Source organism: Lygodium microphyllum, chromosome 14, assembly GCF_053477565.2.
Source record: "Lygodium microphyllum isolate KBCC chromosome 14, Lygodium_microphyllum_v1.1.10, whole genome shotgun sequence".
NCBI lineage: Eukaryota > Viridiplantae > Streptophyta > Polypodiopsida > Schizaeales > Lygodiaceae > Lygodium > Lygodium microphyllum.
Window position 1 is genome coordinate 105,928,107 of NC_141148.1, and position 20,788 is coordinate 105,948,894.

General features: G+C 38.1%; 1 protein-coding gene across 1 annotated transcript; it reads left to right on the forward strand.

Annotated features, from left to right (window-relative positions):
- The first annotated feature begins 3,578 nt into the window (after positions 1-3,578).
- On the forward strand, positions 3,579-4,474 carry LOC148025943 (germin-like protein 9-3). The gene has a single exon (XM_087692161.1). The coding sequence runs from the start codon at positions 3,622-3,624 to the stop codon at positions 4,267-4,269; it is 648 nt and encodes a 215-aa protein (XP_087548287.1). The 5' UTR covers positions 3,579-3,621; the 3' UTR covers positions 4,270-4,474.
- The last annotated feature ends 16,314 nt before the right edge of the window (positions 4,475-20,788 follow it).

Below are 20,788 nucleotides of genomic sequence, written 5' to 3' on the forward strand. Positions count from 1 at the left end.
CAACTGGAGGAACTGCCATTCATTAGAGAGCAATAAAAAGGTAATTATTAACTCTACTTTTTTAATTCAATGATTCAATGTGTATTCTTAATTCTATGGTTTTTATCATGCGCACATGTACATGCTCAAGAATCAATTTCCGGTAGTTAAATAATTATTAACTTTGGTTTTTTAATTATGTGAATTGCTAATTTTAGGTGGTTAAATAATTGTGCGTCTGCTGGCGCGTCTATATTAGCGTCTATTTGCGCGGATATATAGACGCAAAATGCGGGTCTATTTACATGCACGTTTATATACACTTATAGACGCTGTGATAAACGCACCCGACTTTGCGCGTCTAATATGTGCGTCTATGCCCTGTTTCTGTTGTAGTGAAAAGATCCCACCTCATGATATCCGCAGGGAGGCATTGCAAAGACAAGAGAAGGGGTGTGGAGCCTATAGCCAACCACCTATGTGCCACCGCATAGAGTGGAAGAAAGCCAAGAAGAAAGTAGCAGAGAAAGTGAAGAGTTGCCAGCACGCAGAGGCGCGACGTATCCAAATGGAAACTATGGGATCGTCGCATTACGAATCGGGCGGTAGAGAGTTGTGGGAGGCAGAGTTTGTAAGTATATTTTGATTTCTAGTTTTTAAAATTTATATTTTTAATTTTTTAATATAATTTATTCTAATACATTATGTCTCATAATTGTTTTGCAGACTACTATCGTTGGTAGGATACCTACTCCTAGAGAGGTAGGTTACCATCGAAGCCATAACTATGCAGCTACATGGCTTCACTTCTATGAGGAGGGTCTCATCACTGAGGAGCAATACAATCGGGCTATGAGGATTCGACAGCTAGAGGATGTATGTTTTTCTAACTTTCCTATTAATTATAATTTTTTCTTTGCAATTGTACGTAAGTAACCTTGATCTTTTGTGTTTGTAGGCGAACCGCGATGTGGAGCATAGCGAGGGGGATAGCAACGCCAGTAGTGATGGTGGTGCTAGCATAAAATGTTTCTTCTTCAGATTCGTAGAGGAGCACCATACCTCCTCTATGGCGTACTGCTTGCGGCCACGCTTTAGGTCGCAAGCACTTAAACTCTCCATGTAAATGCGTTTTATATATAATGAATACATGGATTTTTCTTTTCAATTCTCGTGCCTTCAGATCCATTGTGTTTTTCCCAAATGCACAATTTGATGTATGGGAGGGGAAAAAAAAAGACCACAGAGCACATGCTCTCTGGTTTTTTTTTCCAATTCTGTGCTTCGCATCTATTTGCACGTCAAAATTGCAAAAAATGCATGTCTATACTCATGTCTAAAATGCAGATTACATGCACCCATAGATGCGCTGTATAATTCAAATTAATAAAAAAATTAAATATCTTTTTTTTAAAAATGAGATTTTTAGTTTTGTGATCGCGTCTACTGGTGCATGTAAAAGCGCGTCTATGCACGTGTCTATATGCTCGTCTAATCTTCCAAGTAGACGTGCTTGTAGACACAAAAAACAAAGTTTTGGTTTTCATGTGCGCATTTATTTATGTGTGTATATGCGCGTCTAAAGCGCGTCTATTGGTGCGTGTGGATTTCCTTATACACGCGACTATAGACGCGAAAGGATACACGCGCATTTAGGCGGGCTTGTAGACGCGCCCGTAAGATTTTCTCTCAATTCAAGAATCGCGTCTAAGAGTGCATCTAAGAGGCCTTTTTGTTGTAGTGTTGACGATTATAGAATTTGACATATCTGGCTAAGAGAATATATACAATATGAGATTACAGAATCTACACACCATATATGAGATGATGAGAAAAGTGCAACACAACAAGTTGTATGCAAAAGCTATACTATAAATAAAGCTATATTGCAAAAGAAAGAGACCCAAGTTAGATGAAACATGGGCAAGAATAAAACGATCCAAAATTGGTGAAACATGTGCAAGAATAAATGGACCCATCATAGATGAGAAATATAAATGATGACCAAAGCGTTATATCTTTACTTTTTGGCCAATAATAGATAATGATCTTGCTAATTTTGGCAAAAACTCAAGAGTGAGCAATTGTAATAAAACCTATATCATAGAAGTTTGTACGAAAAGCTATTGTCCTATTTGTTTTCATGTTTCAAATCCAATTTACTTGAACTAACATAACTTTTGACAGGAAGAAAGGTGTTTCCTTAAGAGTTCTCCAAATAGAAACTTTTAGGGTGTCCAAGTAAGGCATATCTACAATTCAACTATTATGTGCAATCTAAATGATGATCGAGTGAACTTCTTCTATGCTTAAAATTCAAAATACAAGATACTCATAGCATACACAATATATCAAATTTAAGCATGAATAGAATATGAATCAAGACTTGAAGACATACTATGTTATAAGTATACTTTCTCATTATCTTCTTCAAGAAGTTGGTTGTAGCCGATCATGATAGCTCTAATATCATGTTGAGACGTAGAGAGAGAAGATATGTAAAGAGAGAGAGAGAGAGAGAGAGAGAGAGAGAGAGAGAGAAGAGACACACCATGTACACTCCCACAAACTATATCACATTGATCACAATCTACATATATATAGGTGAGATCTAGTCTGGATGAGGTGAGCTATATATATCTTCAACATAGTAAATTCCTTAATCTATCTCCTTGGTGTCCTATATGCCTTAAGTATAAGGAGATGATCTGCATTATGGATTTTTACCCTACAAGTATCCCATCGAATTAGAGAAGGAGGTTGCTTCAAGATAAATCCATACTGGCTGGTTGTACTATCTCTGCTAAGGTCCTCTATATCCTTGGCAAGGATCTTATAGTGAGTGGATGCCATTGATTGGGCTCTATATTGACTAGCGTGTGTTGCCCCCCTCATAAGCTGGATTGGCTGGTACAAAGACAGATGCTCAAGCTAGCTTATCATGTTTCCTCATCAGCAAGACTATGCCACTCTATGACTGGATTGATTGACTAGACATCGGTTGAGACAAGGCAGGGTTGTAGTCCAACCTAGATGCCAAAGGTGCTCTTTTTAGAGATTATGGGTAGTTGTAGGAGACAAAAGTAGGACATTGAAATGTCATCAGAGCAATTGTGATTAGAACCATATAATAACATAGGATAGCCAATTTTTTAACTAATATTGATAAGTGCAAGCTTATCGCTATCCTGTTTTGTAAATTTGAGACTTATCTCAAAGCTTTTTGTAGGAAGTCATCTAGTTATAGCCTAAGATTACTTTGTTCGAAGCGTCTCCTGGGACGATGTATATCATATAACACCTTCATTAATATAAACCGCATTATTAAAAGTATCGCATCTCATTCGACAAAATACTAGGATTGAGGAACTCCGCGTGGGTGGACGGCTCCCCTGGTGAAGAGCGATGGTAATCCGGCGACGGCCGGCATATTGATATGTCAAGGTGAGGCGATATAAGCGACGAGGTGAGGATCACAGTTTGCATTGAGAACAAGTTCCCTGCAGCGGGTTCTCATTGCGAGACACATAGAAAAGCACAATTTATTGTACATTGAAGAAAGATTTCCGTTGAAGCTACAGCAGCAGATCAGACCGGCGGAGCAGTGTAGGTAGTGATCAGCATATAGTTTTCCACTGTAATATGGCCGGTAATGATCACGGGCTTGGCCTAGCTGCAGCGATGGCAGCCACTGCTGTAGCTGTAGCGGTGCTAGCAGGGACATTCCTGTTAGCGGGGGCGTCGGACCCAGAGGCGGTAACGGACTTCGTTGTGCCGGAGGGCATGAACCTGACGGAGATAGACGGAGGGTTCTTCACGTTCAACGGCTTGCGGCGCGGGGCGGGCGCCGGGGCGGGGCAGTTCGCCGTGAAGAAGGCCTTCGTGGAGCAGTTCCCAGCCCTGTCGGGCCTGGGGATATCCGGCGCGGTGTTGGAGTTCCGGCCCAAGACGGTTAACCCGGTGCACACGCACCCGCGCGCGACGGAGCTGCTGTACCTCACGCACGGCATCCTGCACGTGGGGTTTGTGGATACGGGCAACCGCCTCTACGTCCAGCGCCTGGAGGAGGGCGACCTGTTCGTGTTCCCCAAGGGCCTCGTCCACTTCCAGATCAATCTCAGCGGCCACAAGACCGCCCGCGCCTTCGCCTCCTTCAGCTCCTCCGACCCCGGAGTCGTCTCCCTGCCTGCGACCCTCTTTGGCTCCCACATCAACCCCTCCATCCTCAAGCAGGCCTTCCAGATCGACGACTCCGTCCTCTCCCAGCTCCAATACCCGTTCACGGTGTAATAGGGTTTCACGTTCGGGTTCATGTACTTGCCTTCCAAACGGATGACTCGCGTATTGTTACCCTATCTTACCTTATAACTTTGGTTTTCCTTTCGCTCGCATCCTGTTGTCTCAGGCCTCGCCTCGTGTCTTTCACACTTCCCATCGAAAAGATTTCTTCAGGTATTAGAGCATTGCTCGCAACTCTCAACAGCTAGGGTCTTCTTGCTTTGACTTTATTGCGCACTATTTGAATAAAGATCACATACTATCTACAATTGAAAATCAACCTTAATACCCAAAATGAGCCCAAAATTGAAATGGATTAGTTCAATTCAAGGACTTGGAATGATTAATTTCCCATCTAGAGTTCTCACCTAACATATCTAATTCAACCATTCACTCTTGCTCATTCACATCTTTTAAACTTGTATACTGCACTCAAGAAACAATTATTGGACTTAACTTTTATATGTTCCATGCTTATGAGTTTCATAGATGTATGATCCTTATGAGATGTTGAACAATCAAATTAAAGTTGGGATTTTTATAAGTCTTGATCTTTTTGCATAGACCATAGCCATGTAAAGCATGAACCAATGAAACAAGCAACATATTTTGTAGCCTCCTTGAACAAAGTGAAAATTGTATTTATGTTCTTAATGTTTTGATCCCCATTCCATGGAAGAAAATACAAATTAACAAGCTATGACTCTAAGGTTTAACAATACTTCAAAGGAAGCATCATGAATATAAAGGAGCACTTGTATGTGTTGGCCTAAGCATAAATTGTGTAAAGCTTAGTTTCTTACATTATGTCTATTCTACGCTACTAAGAACTTTCCTACTCTTTCAAATGCTTATGTGATTGGTCCTCCTTGAGTAACAATGCTTTGGTCTCTCTTGACTTATACAAGTGGAGATAAAGATGTCGTATCACCTCTTCTATAACTACTCTTAGAAACTCTTAGCTTGCTCGTTCACATCATCATAGTAGAAGCATACAACTGATATTAACTTTATAAATAGGAAAGGTTCTAGCCCTCGATACAATTAAAATACCTAACATGGAAAGAATGGTTGAATACAATGAGTGAAGACACTACTTGAAAGAAATTTCAAAAACATGTAAAAAAGTTAATTCATATCCCATGCTTGGTATCCTAACCAAGGGCGATGAGAAATAAGCATTAGCCTAAGTCTATGTATAAGAGTAACAAAATATAAAGTGTATGCATGAAATGACTAAAATAAAAGGCCAATGTGAGAGATACTATCCACTTTTGCATCTCAATTAGAATAATATGAAAGAAGGAAAAGAGAATGGAGAATGGCGAAAAAGAAGACTATTTTGTCTCTATCTAGACCATCTATATTTTGTTATGGATAATCTATTGAGACCTTGAACATCTTCATTTGATATTAGAGCTTGAGCATAGATTGGAGCAAGGAGCATGTTGATTTGAGGTGTATATTGAATCTAGTGCTTGGTGTCTACCAATAAAAAAGATATAGATCTTCCTAAGCCCAAATCAAGTGAAATATGTATCCATATTCAAGGAGCTATTGTTACTTGATTTGGGGCTTTAATGCCCAATTTAGGAGTTTGTTGGTTGATTTGGAGGGACATTTTAAAGCCATTGGCAACTAAACAGAATATGTAAATTGTTGAAATCCATGAGGAAGATGAGAAACTCGAGGGAGAGAAAATAGAAGAAAGAGACATGAACATCAAAGAGCTTACATAGAGATTGAATAGAAAAACCCAAAAGTGTGTCAACTAAGCACATGAAATAGGATTATATAGAGAGTACTACCATGCTATATATAGACATATTATAGATGATAGGGGTGTGAGTAAGTGGAGACAATGAAGATGATAGGGTCTTGAATGAGCAACGCCCTGCTATCATGAATGAAGTAGGAAAGAAAAGCACACCACACAGCTTGCTAGCTCTACTTTTAAGAAGAAAAGTAAACACAAGTAGTATGCACTATTAATTGGAAGTAAAGCACATGGCTTGCTAATATTATTAAAAAAACAAGAATCAAAAGCCCGCAACTTGTTAATATTATCACTCTTAGGTTTTGAAGGAAGATAGCTAATTCAAATATGGATTTAATTAAGGTGCACTTTGTAGGAATTTAGATAAATTTTTGCGAATCTATAAGGCATTTTCAATGGAAATTGAAGATTTAAAGCTTCCAAGTTGCCATTTGTTCAAAGCATTTTAGGCATACGATATAGGTCATTTTAAATGTAGAGATAAAAGGGAGTGGAAAATCAAGTTTATAAACAAGGAAGAAATGTCCAATCCTCATTTGGACATTAATTTAACACATTTGAGGTGGAGTTTCATGCCAAAAGACCTTAATTTATGAAGAAACATGGAGTGGGCAGCCAAGGAGGCTGTAAAAGACTCCAAAATCAAGTAGGCATGTTCAATTCGAAGGGGCACTTGGGTAGGCTTCAAAAGGGTGGAGCTTTTTAATGTAACTTCTCATTGTGAAGAGAGAAAGAAGGAGAAAAGAGGCATATAGAAGCAAAAGATGGAATTTTGCCACTTGATTTCTTATTCTTCTCCTTTAGCACTTTAAAATACATAGTTAGAGCCTACTCATCAAGCTTCATGTGATGATAGCACTCTCAAGTGATGAATCAAAGAAACAAGAATGCTAGTTTTTTAGTATGTCTCTCTCTTGTACATTTCAATCTTCATCTCCTCCCTTTCCACACACATAATGGAATTTCCTATGAGAGAAGGGGTTGGGACTAGGATAGAGAGAGGTGAGAGTGATATGGAAAAGAATATCCATAGTACATTGATCAAATCCATGAAGGATATTTGAATTGCATTAGCAGCTATCTTAAGTGTCAATCGCCTTGGATTCCACACGGTGCCTCAATCATATTACGATGCATAAGAAATTTAATCATAAGTGCTCTAATTTTTATAGTTTGGACATATTTATTTTAGTGGTGGATAAAAAAAGGTTTAAATTAAAATTTCAACACTTCACATTTTTTAATCACATTTTTAATGTTTTTATTAAATAAATGGCTTAAATTTTCAAAAAATGAGAAAATAGTTAAAAGTTATAAATAATTAGTACTATGCTAGGAATGACCTAAGAAACAAAAAATATTTACAAATCACACATTTATTCTCAAATTATAGAAAAACAAGGCTTTTTATATCCAAATATGGTAGTTTGATAACATAGGGTTCCACTTGTTGTATTCTAAGTGTGCCAAGTAAATAAAATTTTGATAAATGTTGTTGCAATTGTTAGACTCTATAGTTTTTTGTTGCATAAGCTAAGGCATTTTGATTCTTAAAATTTTAAGTTTTTAGAATGATTGTGCTATAATTTTTTGCTATTGGCTTTAGGATATTGATTGCTTCTCTTAACCAAGATATCTCTAAAAGTATATTTATTATTGATCCACTGTTATTAATGGAATTGTTTTCGAGATCTAGTTCAAACATAGCAATGTTTTTCAAATCTTTTGATTCCATTACAAACTACCATATCTTTTTTCGTTATGTCAAAAGGTATGCTTATACTAATTCTTTGTTGTTATATTTATTTCTTACTAACATTTTGATTTGCAGAGAACATTGGAGGCTTATATATATTTACATAAATTATCCTCATGAACTCTCTAAATGGTATCCATGTTCAAGCAGAAATGTGTGTTGAATGAAATGTTACTTGATTTTTGGTGATTTATTTATTTATTTTTACTTTCTATTTTACTTACAAGTTTCTAAACGTAGTCGTGGTAGGCTCCTGACTGTGTTCTTGGACACCACATATGAGGATATTGCTAATCCTGGAGAACCATACAACTTTCTCTAACAAGACGTACCATTACGAAGTGATGTAGATACTTGTGGATGGAGAGTGATACTAAATGTAATAGTTTTATTTTTTATAGATTTAAACGAAAACTTGCTTCACAATTACTTATATGTTTGTATTGAATAGTATACTTTTAACAATGTCACCCAACAAGATAAGATACTACAAAGTTTTCATATTTATGGCTCAATTGTAGGAGGCAAACAACTCATACAAGAGAAAGAGCATTGAATTTGAACTTATATCTAGCGGATGTATTGTCTAGCAGTTCCAAAGTACCCCTTATATCCTTTAAAATTCAATTTGAAGTAACATTTATGTCCTTTTCTTCTTCATGTGCTATAACTTGCACCTTAAGTTTAAAAGGCAAACAACCTGTATCAGAATCCAAGGGAATCCAAAGGCCTAGTTTAAGTTTGTGTCTCTTATAATCAAAGTCCAAAGCAAGAGTTTATGGTGTGATATTTATAGCGAAGCCAAGGATTGGGGGTGTGTAGTACATCTCATGATATCACCCTTATGGTTATAATGTCCAGATTTCCAAAGCCTTCCTATAATGTCATTCAATTCCTCTTTTGCAAAATTTCTACTTAGCCAAGATATATTTCTCCTTTTGTAGATATGATATTTTTAAGCACACCACAAAGATATATAAGGGTATAAACCATAATATGCATATTCTTCTTGAGATCCTTCCAACTATTATGGACTTTTAAATATATTATGGAATTTTAAATATATTAATTATTATGGACCCAATAGAGACTTTTAAAGCAACGGAATTACTCATGGAAAAAATTACACCCGTCATTGCTATTAGCGATGCGATGAATTCATCATTATTAGAGTTGCTATTTTCGTCGCTATTAGCATTGCTTTTTTTGCGTCACTAATTCGAATAACTACGCAAATAACGACACTAATAACGATGGAAATAGCGACTCTAATAGAGACGAAAATAGTGACACTAATAGCAACACTTGTAGAGTGAATTTTTGACGCAAATCGGGGCGGTTACAGAGGGAAAAAAATTTAGGTGGCAGCGCTGCATCTAAATATTCTTATATAGGTGATATTCTATCTCTTATTTCTTGGCCTCACCTCAATATCAATGGATGGAGGTGTTTCAATATCAAAAGAATCAAGCTCATCCTCCCCCTTCTGAAACTCCATTTCTTGAGCTCAAACTAGTTGTTGTACTCCAAGTAGCTCCCTGAAATGAATGAATTTATCTTTACCAAATGATTTGGTAAAGATATTTACTACATGGTCTTCTATCTTCACATGAAGTAGATCAATGTGTCCTACAAGTACCATTTCGTTGATGAAATGGTAATGAATCTCTATCTGTTTGGATCTAGCATGATAGACAGGGTTGCTAGTCAACATCATGTTACTAAGATTGTCACAATGTAATGTGACTTTACTGTCCAACTGAATATCCAAATCATGTAGCAGTTTCACAAGCCAAACTGCTTGGCATGCCACTAAGCATAATCTCTTCAGGGTCTGTTCTAGGCATATCTCAAGGACCTCAGGGCGCAGCCTCCTGTCATAAAAATCCCTGACAATGGTCACTCTGATGGTCGGCACTGAGAAAATTCTACCTCACTGTCTCAGGTTGCACTTGTCATGGTCGTACGCGTCGTCAGCATAGATCTTATCAAAATCAATCGTGCCACCTTAGGGCTTTTAAAATGTGGTATATGCTCCTTCCCTCCATCAAATATTTCATCAGTTTATTGCATGTAGTTGCAGCACAGACAAAACAATAGTCGGGTATAGAAACCCTAATAGAAGGCATCCATAGCTTGTGTAGTTCAAGCTTATCTTACACTTCAGCCTCTCACTTCCTCCAACTAATACAAGTTGCTACCACTCTGATTTGAGTTGTAGCTTAGTCCACAACAGTCCAAATAAGTAAGGGGAGGAGATCATTGAGCAACATCAAGCTCAATAAGGAGGTTCAACACCTATAGTATCTCTTGATACTCAATCAGTGTCTCTTGGCACTTGTGTATTTGGCTCACTCATGAACAAGCTATTCACTAATTTTACCTTAGCTTCTCAAAAGCTCATTCTCAGCACATGTGATGATTTAAATTCCTATTGATAAAATCCATTTTTAAGTCTCAAATTCTTTGTAAAAGGATAGACATTGATCAAGTGTTCTCATGGTAAGACTTCCTTCTATGATGAGTGAACTAGAGCATATAGAAAAGTTTAATTGGGATATCTTTGAGAAGGATGATGTAGACTACAAGAAAGAAGATGCTAAAGGGAAAGATGTTGTAGAAGGCCACTCTTAAACAAAGGCGTGGAAGAAGATGAATAATAAAGCTCTAGGTATTGTTGCCTAGGGTCTATTGGATGATGTATTACATCATATTTCTGGCATTAGGGATGCAAAGAAGGCATGGGAAGAGCTTGACATGATCTTTGACACCCAAGCAAAGAGCTCAATGGTAAAAGTACTCATGTAATTTTATAAATTGGATGTTAAAGAGAGTTCGTCTATGACTGTACACATCAATAAGTTCAAGATCCTTAAAACTAAGCTAGCAACTCTTAAAAAGAACATTGATGAAGATGAGGCAATAGTAGTGCTACTTGGAAGTGTTAATCATGAACCATATGAGAACCTTGTTTCAACACTAGGTAATGTTCCCAGTCTCTCACTCAAAGACATTGAGCACTCACTGCTTGATTGAGAAAGAAAGGATGTAAAAGAAACCACCTCAACGGATAACTATTGTTTGTACACCAATGGTACTTATGTAGCAAAAGAACATGGTCGAGGATTCACCACCAATAGCAACAAGGATCGAATTACTTATCATTACTATGGCAAGAGTGGCCATGTAGCCAATGAATGTTTCCTCAAGAAGAGAGCACAACACGTGCAAAAAGATCACCACCAAAGTCAATCTTCACATGAAGTAGATCAATCTGTCCTGCAAGTACCATTTTCCTAATGAAATGGTAATGAATGTCTATGTGTTTTGATGAGCAGGAGGCAATAGCAGTGAACATATTATGTGCAATGTAAATGATGATCAAGCGAACTTCTTCTATGCTTAAAATTGAGAATACAAGCTACTCATAACATACACAATATATCAAATTTAAGCATGAAAAGAACATGAATCAAGAATTAAAGACATACTACGTCATAAGTATACTTTCTCATTATCTTCTTCAAGAAGTTGGTTGTAGCCGATCATGATAGCTCTAATACCATGTTGAGACGTAGGGAGAGAAAATATGTAGAGATGAGAGAGAGAGAGAGAGAGAGAGAGAGAGAGAGAGAGAGAGAGAGAGAGAGAGAGAGAGAGAGAAGAGACACATCATGTACACTCCCACAAACTATATCACATTGATCACAATCTACATATATATAGGTGAGATCTAGTCTAGATAAGGTTAGCTATATATATCTTCAACATAGGAAAATTTCCTTAATGTGTCTCCTTGGTGTCCTATATGCCTTAAGTATAAGGAGATGATCCGCATTATGGATTTTTACCCTACAAGTATCCTATTGAAGTGGAGAATGAGGCTGCTTCAAGATGAATCCATGCTGGCTGGTTGTACTATCTCCGCTAGGGTGGTCAATATCCTTTGCAAGGATCTTATAGTGAGTGGATGCCATTGATTGGGCTCTATATTGACTAGCGTGGATTGCCCTCTCATATGCTGGATTGGCTGGTACAAAGATAGATACTCAAGCTAGCTAATCATGTTTCGTTATCAACAAGAGTATGCCACTCTAAGACTAGATTGATTGACTAGACATTCGGTTGAGACAAGGCAGGGTTGTAGTCCAACCTAGATGCCAAAGGTGCTCTTTTTAGAGATTATGGATAGTTGTAGGAGGCAAAAGTAGAACATTGAAATGTCATCAGAGCAATTGTTATTAGAATTGATGTACTCCAAGTAGCTCCTTGAATTGAATGAAGTTATCTTTACCAAGTGATTTGGTAAAGATATATGCTATTTGGTCTTCTATCTTCACATGAAGTAGATCAATCTATCCTACAAGTACAATTTCTTTGATGAAATGGTAATGAATCTCTATGTGTTTTGATCGAGCATGATAGACGAGGTTGCTAGAAAGCATCACATTACTAAGATTGTCACAATGCAATGTGACTTTACTATCCAACTGAATAACCAAATCATGTAGTAGTTTCACAACCTAAACTGCTTCACATGCCACTAAGACTGCACCCCTATATTCTGCCTCTATATACTAGATAAGCATCATCTCTTCTAGGCATATCTCAAGGACCTTAGGGCAAAGTCTCTTGTCATAAAAATCCCTGACACTGGTCACTTTGATGGTCTGCATTGATGAAATTGTACCTCACTATCTCAATTTGCACTTGTCATGGTCGTACGCATCGTCAGCATAGATCTCCTCGAAATCTATCCTGCCACCTTAAGGCTTTTAAAATATGGTATATGCTCCTCTCCATCAAATATTTTGTCAGTTGATTGCATGTAGGTGCTACACAGACAAAACAACAGTTAGGTATAGAAACCCTAATAGAAGGTAGCCATATGTTGTGTAGTTCAAGCTTATCTTACACTTCAGTCTCTCACTTCCTCCAACTAATACAAGTTTCTGCCACTTTGATTTGAGTTCTAGCTCAGCTTATAACACTCCAAATCAATAAGGGGAGAATATTTTTGAGCAACATCTAGCTCAACAAGGAGATTCAACATCAATAGTATCTCTTGATACTCAATCAGTGTCTCTTGGCACTTGTGTATTTAGCTCACTCATGAACAAGCTATTCACTGATTTAACCTTAGCTGCTCAAAAGCTCATTCTTAGCACATGTGATGATTTATATCCCTATTAATAAAACTCATTTTTAAGTTTCAATTTCTTTGTAAAAGGATAGACATTGCTCGGGTGTTCTCATGGTAAGACCTGCTTCTATGATGACTGATGTGGAGCATATAGCAAAGTTTAATGGTGAAGGCTCTCACTCCTAGAAAGAGAAAACTATGTACCGTCTCATGAGGAAAGACATTTGGGATCCCTTTGAGAAAGATGATGTAGACTATAAGAAAGAAGATGCTAAAGGGGAAGATGTTGCAGAAGGCCATCCTTAAACAAAGGAGTGGAAGAAGATGAACAATAAAGCTCTAGCTATTGTTGCCTAGAATCTATTGGATGATGTATTACATCATATTTCTGGCATCAGGGATGTGAAGAAGGCAAGGAAAGAGCTTGACATGATCTTTGGCATCCAAGCAAAGAGCTCAAAGGTAAAATTAGTCATGTAATTTTATAAATTGGATGTAAAAGAGAGTTTGTCTATGACTGTACACATCAATAAGTTCAAGAGCCTTAAAACTAAGCTAGCAACTCTTAAAAAGAACATTGATGAGGATGAGGCAATAGTAGTGCTACTTGGCAGTGTTAATCATGAACCATATGAGAACCTTGTTTCAACACAAAGTAATGTTCCTAGTCTCTCACTCAAAGACATTGAGCACTCACTGCTTGATGGAGAAAGAAAGGATATAAAAGAAACCACCTCAAGGGATAACCTTTTGTACACCAAGGGTACTTCTGCAGCAAAAGAACATGGTCAAGGATTCACCACCAATAGCAACAAGGACCGAATTACTTGTCATTACTGTAGCAAGAGTGGCCATGTAGCCAATGAATGTTTCCACAAGAAGAGAGCACAACACGTGCAAGAAGATCACCACCAAAGTCAATTTATGAATGAAGAAGAAGAAGACGCTTCCACTACCATCAAAAACTCTGACAAATTTTTCTAGAGAAATTTTTTGTATCTTTTCCCATAATGGATATTTTCTTCTCCTTAGTGGATTTGTATTGAAGAAAACCTTGCCAGAAAAATATAAAATTTCAAGCTTGACTTGACTAGGCTACCCATGACCTAGTCTCCCGAGCCATGTTATCATGTAGGGGAGACAAAAGTTTGCAAGTGTAGAAATTCATCATTTGAGGGGTGTGTTGGAAAATATGTCAAATGATGTATGCTGCATGATGAGGAGACTTGTATCCCATGAGCACAGTAAGGAGAGTGGAGAACCTGGAAGGCTATAAAGACATGTACTTGGTTCACTTTTCATGTAATGCTATTGTACCTTTTTGTACTTGGAGTCTGTGTTCCTACCCACTCAAGATTGTGTTTATGAGTCCAAGATAATCTATCATAGAACGTTATTCAGTGGAGTGAAAGTCTATGTCTAGTCATCAGTCTTCATGTCTCTTGCTTATAAGTTCAAGTTTCCATAGCTACACTGTGCTCAAGATCAATGTTTCTCAACAAAAGAGAGAAGAGAGAATGCACTTACCTAAAATCTTGAAGAAGAATCCTTTCACGCTTCTCTCCTTCTTCTTCTCCTTTACGGGTTCCCTCCTTCTCCTTTGTAGTTATCCCCTCTCTTTTAGTGGATGCGGTGGCAATGGCAGTGGCAGCGGTACTCTATCTCTCTCTCTCTCTCTCTCTCTCTCTCAATCTCCCTTCCATTGATCTCTCTCCGTTTTTCTCTCTATACAGAGAAAAGTAAAGAAAAGAGAAAAACAAATAGCTCTCAAATCCAACCTTTGATCCGTCGCTCCCTTTCAATTGGCATCAGAGATTTGCTTTTCGACTCTTGAGCTTGGTTCGTGGCATTCTCAGCATCCCATCGACTCCCTACTTGCATTGGGTCTCCTTTCCGACAGCCATATTATCCGACTCCTTCGAGTTGCCGTCACTCCCCGGCTTCTCGAGCACCTTCCAGACATTGTTGGGCATCTTCAGGGCAGTACATCAGAGGTATTTGATCATTTTCTTCAGGGTTTACTTCAATTCTCAGGTCTCATAGGTTGTAAACAAGTTGTGGGCAGCCATAGCTTACACCTCTTGGAGCTTCCTTCACCTAGATCTTGATGAGGCTTGGTGTAGGCCTTCTTTGGCCCTCATTTGTGCCCCCTTTCGGCCCCATTGTTGACACATGGGACAGCAAACCCCCCCAGCTAGCTCACGTTTTTTTTGCGCCTCTTTCTTGGGTTGAAGCTATCTTTCATGCTTTGATATATGCCTACTGGTTCCGGATGCATGTCTTGGGTTATACTATGATGTATTGATCATTGAGGGACAACTTTGAGCTTGTCATTGAATCCAGATACTTTTGCAAGCTTGAGCTTATTTCAGCCCACACTTATTGACATTGGTATATGCTTTGACAGTGATGCTTCTTGGGTTTATGCATACTCGTTGCCTACGGCTTGATGCTAATGTCACGGTTGATTACCCTATGCATACGTTGAGCTTGAGTTCTCATTGCAGCTTCACCTTGGATGCATTTTGGATTATCTGGAGTAGTCTTGGATGTTACTTGGCTTGTTAGAGTTTAGATTGGGATGTATTTGATGTCTTACATGCTTACGGATGCTACATACGAATGCTCTACCGCCTACATGTTCGGGATGTACTATTGATGTATTGTCTTGGACTTATGTCATTGGCACTATGTGTTGCCTTGGCTTGAGCTCTTGAGCTTGTACATACAGCTTTTGTGCCGGTTGGAGCATTCTTGAATGCTTATCAGACATTGAGCAGGTGGTACTTTTATGCATTGAGCAGTTACATGCTATTGAATAGTTACAGACACTTGAGACTTTGGGACTTCTTACCTTTTGGAATGATACATCATTCTTCTTGGGATCTTCCAACTATTATGGACTTTTAAATATATTATGGAATTTTAAATATATTAACTATTATGGACCCAATAGAGACTTTTAAAGTGACGAACTTACTCATGGAAAAAATTATGCTTGTCATCGCTATTAGCGACACATTGAATTCATCATTATTGGAGTTGCTATTCTCATCACTATTAGCATTGCATTTTTTGCATCACTAATTCGGATAACTATGCAAATAATGACACTAATAGCGATGGAAATAGCGACTCTAATAGAGACGAAAATAGTGACACTAATAGCAATGCTTGTAGAGTGAAGTTCTGACGCAAATCAGGATGGTTACAGAGGGGAAAAAATTTATGTCGAAGGGTGCATCTAAATATTCTTATATAAGTGATCTTCTATCTCTTGTTTCTGGGCCTCACCTCAATATCAATGGATGGAAGTGTTTCAATATCAAAAGAATCAAGCTCATCCTCCCCCTTCTGAAACTCCATTTCTTGAGCTCAGACTAGTTGTTGTACTCCAAGTAGCTCCTTGAAATGAATGAATTTATCTTTACCAAGTGATTTGGTAAAGATATTTGCTACTTGGTCTTCTATCTTCACATGAAGTAGATTAATCTGTCCTACAAGTACCATTTCACTGATGAAATGGTAATGAATCTCTATCTGTTTGGATCTAGCATGATAGACAGGGTTGCTAGTCAACATCATGTTACTAAGATTGTCACAATGTAATGTGACTTTACTGTCCAACTGAATATCCAAATCATGTAGCAGTTTCACAAGACAAACTGCTTGGCATGCCGCTAAGCATAATCTCTTCAGGGTCTCTTCTAGGCATATCTCAAGGACCTCAGGGTGGAGCCTCCTATCATAAAAATCCCTGACAATGGTCACTCTGATGGTCGGCACTGAGGAAATTCTACCTCACTGTCTCAGGTTGCACTTGTCATGGTCATACGCGTCGTCAGCATAGATCTTCTCAAAATCAATCGTGCCACCTTAGGGCTTTTAAAATGTGGTATATGCTCCTTCCCTCCGTCAAATATTTCATCAGTTGATTGCATGTAGTTGCTACACAGAGAAAACACCAGTTGGGTATAGAAATCCTAATAGAAGGCATCCATAGCTTGTGTAGTTCAAGCTTATCTTACACTTCAGCCTCTCACTTCCTCCAACTATAACAAGTTGCTGCCACTCTGATTTGAGTTGTAGCTTAGTCCACAACACTCCAAATCAGTAAGGGGAGGAGATCAGTCAGCAACATCAAGCTCAATCAGGAGATTCAACATCTATAGTATCTCTTGATACTCAATCAATGTCTCTTGGCGCTTCTGTACTTAGCTCACTCTCATGAACAAGCTATTCAGTGATTTTACCTTAGCTTCTCAAAATCTCATTCTTAGCACATGTGATGATTTAAATTCCTATTGATAAAATCCATTTTTAAGTCTCAATTTCTTTGTAAAACGATAGACACTGATCGAGTGTTCTCATGGTAAGACTTCCTTCTATGATGACTGAACTTGAGCATACAGCAAAGTTTAATTGGGATATCTTTAAGAAAGATGATGTAGACTACAAGAAAGAAGATGCTAAAGGGAAAGATGTTGTAGAAGGCCACTCTTAAACAAAGGCGTGGAAGAAGATGAATAATAAAGCTCTAGGTATTGTTGCCTAGGGTCTATTGGATGACGTATTACATCATATTTCTGGCATTAGGGATGCAAAGAAGGCATGGGAAGGGCTCGACATGATCTTTGGCACCCAAGCAAAGAGCTCAAAGGTAAAATTACTCATGTAATTTTATAAGTTGGATGTTAAAGAGAGTTTGTCTATGACTGTACACATCAATAAGTTCAAGATCCTTAAAATTGAGCTAGCAACTCTTAAAAAGAACATTGATGAGGATGAGGCAATAGTAGCACTACTTGGAAGTGTTAATCATGAACCATATGAGAACCTTATTTCAACACTAGGTAATGTTCCCAGTCTCTCACTCAAAGACATTGAGCACTCACGGCTTGATGGAGAAAGAAAGGATGTAAAAGAAACCACCTCAACGGATAACCGTTGTTTGTACACCAAGGGTACTGATGTAGCAAAAGAACATGGTCGAGGATTCACCACCAATAGCAACAAGGACCGAATTACTTGTCATTACTATGGCAAGAGTGGCCATGTAGCCAATTAATGTTTCCATAAGAAGAGAGCACAATACGTGCAAGAGGATCACCACCAAAGTCAATCTTCACATGAAGTAGATCAAACTGTCCTACAAGTACCATTTCCGTGATGAAATGGTAATGAATGTCTATGTGTTTTGATGAGCATGAGGCAATAGCAGTGAACATATTATGTGCAATCTAAATGACGATCAAGCGAACTTCTTCTATGCTTAAAATTGAAATACAAGCTACTCATAACATACACAATATATCAAATTTAAGGATGAAAAGAACATGAATCAAGAATTGAAGACATACTACGTCATAAGTATACTTTCTCATTATCTTCTTCAAGAAGTTGGTTGTAGCCGATCATGATAGCTCTAATACCATGTTGAGACGTAGAGAGAGAAGATATGTAGAGATGAGAGAGAGAGAGAGAGAGAGAGAGAGAGAGAGGAGACACATCATGTACACTCCCACAAACTATATCACATTGATCACAATCTACATATATATAGATGAGATCTAGTCTAGATAAGGTGAGCTATATATATCTCCAACATAGGAAAATTTCCTTAATGTGTCTCATTCGTGTCCTATATGCCTTAAGTATAAGGAGATGATCCGCATTATCGATTTTTACCCTACAAGTATCCTATTGAATTGGAGAATGAGGCTGCTTCAAGATGAATCCATACTGGCTGTTGTACTATCTCCACTAGGGTGCTTAAAATCCTTGGCAAGGATCTTATAGTGAGTGGATGCCATTGATTGGGCTCTATATTGACTAGCGTGCATTGCCCCCTCATAATTGGATTGGCTGGTACAAAGATAGATGCTCAAGCTAGCTAATCATGTTTCCTTATCAGCAAGACTATGCCACTCTAAGACTAGATTCATTATTTAGACATTCGATTGAGACAAGGCAGGGTTGTAGTCCAACCTAGTTGCCAAAGGTACTCTTTTTAGAGATTATGGGTAGTTGTAGCAGGCGAGAGTAGGACATTGAAATGCCATCAAAGCAATTGTGATTAGAATTGATGTACTCCAAGTAGCTCCTTGAATTGAATGAAGTTATCTTTACCAAGTGATTTGGTAAAGATATATGCTACTTGGTCTTTTGTCTTCACATGAAGTAGATCAATCTATCCTACAAGTACAATTTCTTTGATGAAATGGTAATGAATCTCTATGTGTTTTGATCTAGCATGATAGAAGAGGTTGCTAGCCAACATCACATTACTAAGATTGTCACAATGCAATGTGACTTTACTATCCAACTGAATAACCAAATCATGTAGTAGTTTCACAACCCAAACTGCTTCACATGCCACTAAGGCTGCACCCCTATATTTTGCCTCTATATACTAGATAAGAATCATCTCTTCAAGGTCTCTTCTAGGCATATCTCAAGGACCTCAGGGCATAGTCTCTTGTCATAAAAATCCCTGACATTGGTCACTTTGATGGTCGGCATTGATGAAATTGTACCTCACTGTCTCAGGTTGCACTTGTCATGGCCGTACGCATCATCAGCATAGATCTCCTCGAAATCTATCCTGCCACCTTAAGGCTTTAAAAATATGGTATATGCTCCTTCTCTCCATCAAATATTTCGTGAGTTGATTGCATGTAGGTGCTACATAGACAAAACAACAGTTAGGTATAGAAACCCTAATAGAAGGTAGCCATATGTTGTGTAGTTCAAGCTTATCTTACACTTCAGTCTCTCACTTCCTCCAACTAATACAAGTTGCTACCACTCTGATTTGAGTTCTAGCTCAGCCCATAACACTCCAAATCAATAAGGGGAGAAGATTTTTGAGCAACATCTAGCTCAACAAGGAGATTCAACATCAATAGTATCTCTTGATACTCAATGAGTGTCTCTTGGCACTTGTGTATTTAGCTCACTCATGAACAAGCTATTCACTAATTTAACCTTAGCTGCTCAAAAGCTCATTCTTAGCATATGTGATGATTTATATCCCTATTAATCAAATTCATTTTTAAGTCTCAATTTCTTTGTAAAAGGATAGACATTGCTCGGGTGTTCTCATGGTAAGACCTCCTTCTATGATAAATGAACTGGAGCATATAACAAAGTTTAATGGTGAAGGCTTTCACTCCTAGAAAGAGAAAACCCTGTATCGTCTCATGAGGAAAGACATTTGGGACCCCTTTGAGAAAGATGATGTAGACTACAAGAAAGAAGATACTCAAGGGGAAGATGTTGTAGAAGGCCATCCTTAAACAAAGGCGTGGAAGAAGATGAACAATAAAGCTCTAGCTATTGTTACCTAGGGTCTATTGGATGATGTATTACATCATATTTCTGGCATCAAGGATGTAAAGAAGGCATGGAAAGAGCTTGACATGATCTTTGGCATCCAAGCAAAGAGCTCAAAGGTAAAATTAGTCATGTAATTTATAAGTTGGATGTTAAAGAGAGTTCATCTATGACTGTACACATCAATAAGTTCAAGAGCATTATAACTGAGCTAGCAACTCTTAAAAAGAACATTGATGAGGATGAGGCAATAGTGGTGCTACTTGGCAATGTTAATCATGAACCATATGAGAACCTTGTTTCAACACTAAGTAATGTTCCTAGTCTCTCACTCAAAGATATTGAGCACTCACTGCTTCATGGAGAAAGAAAGGATGTAAAAGAAACCAACTCAAGGGATAACCTTTTGTACACCAAGGGTTCTTATGCAGCAAAAGAACATGGTCGAGGATTCACCACCAATAGCAACAAGGACCAAATTACTTGTCATTACTATGGAAAGAGTGGCCATGTAGCCAAT

Excerpts from the sequence above, each read along its gene's own strand:
- LOC148025943 (XM_087692161.1), top strand. The coding sequence starts at position 3,622 with ATGGCCGGTAATGATCACGGGCTTGGCCTAGCTGCAGCGATGGCAGCC.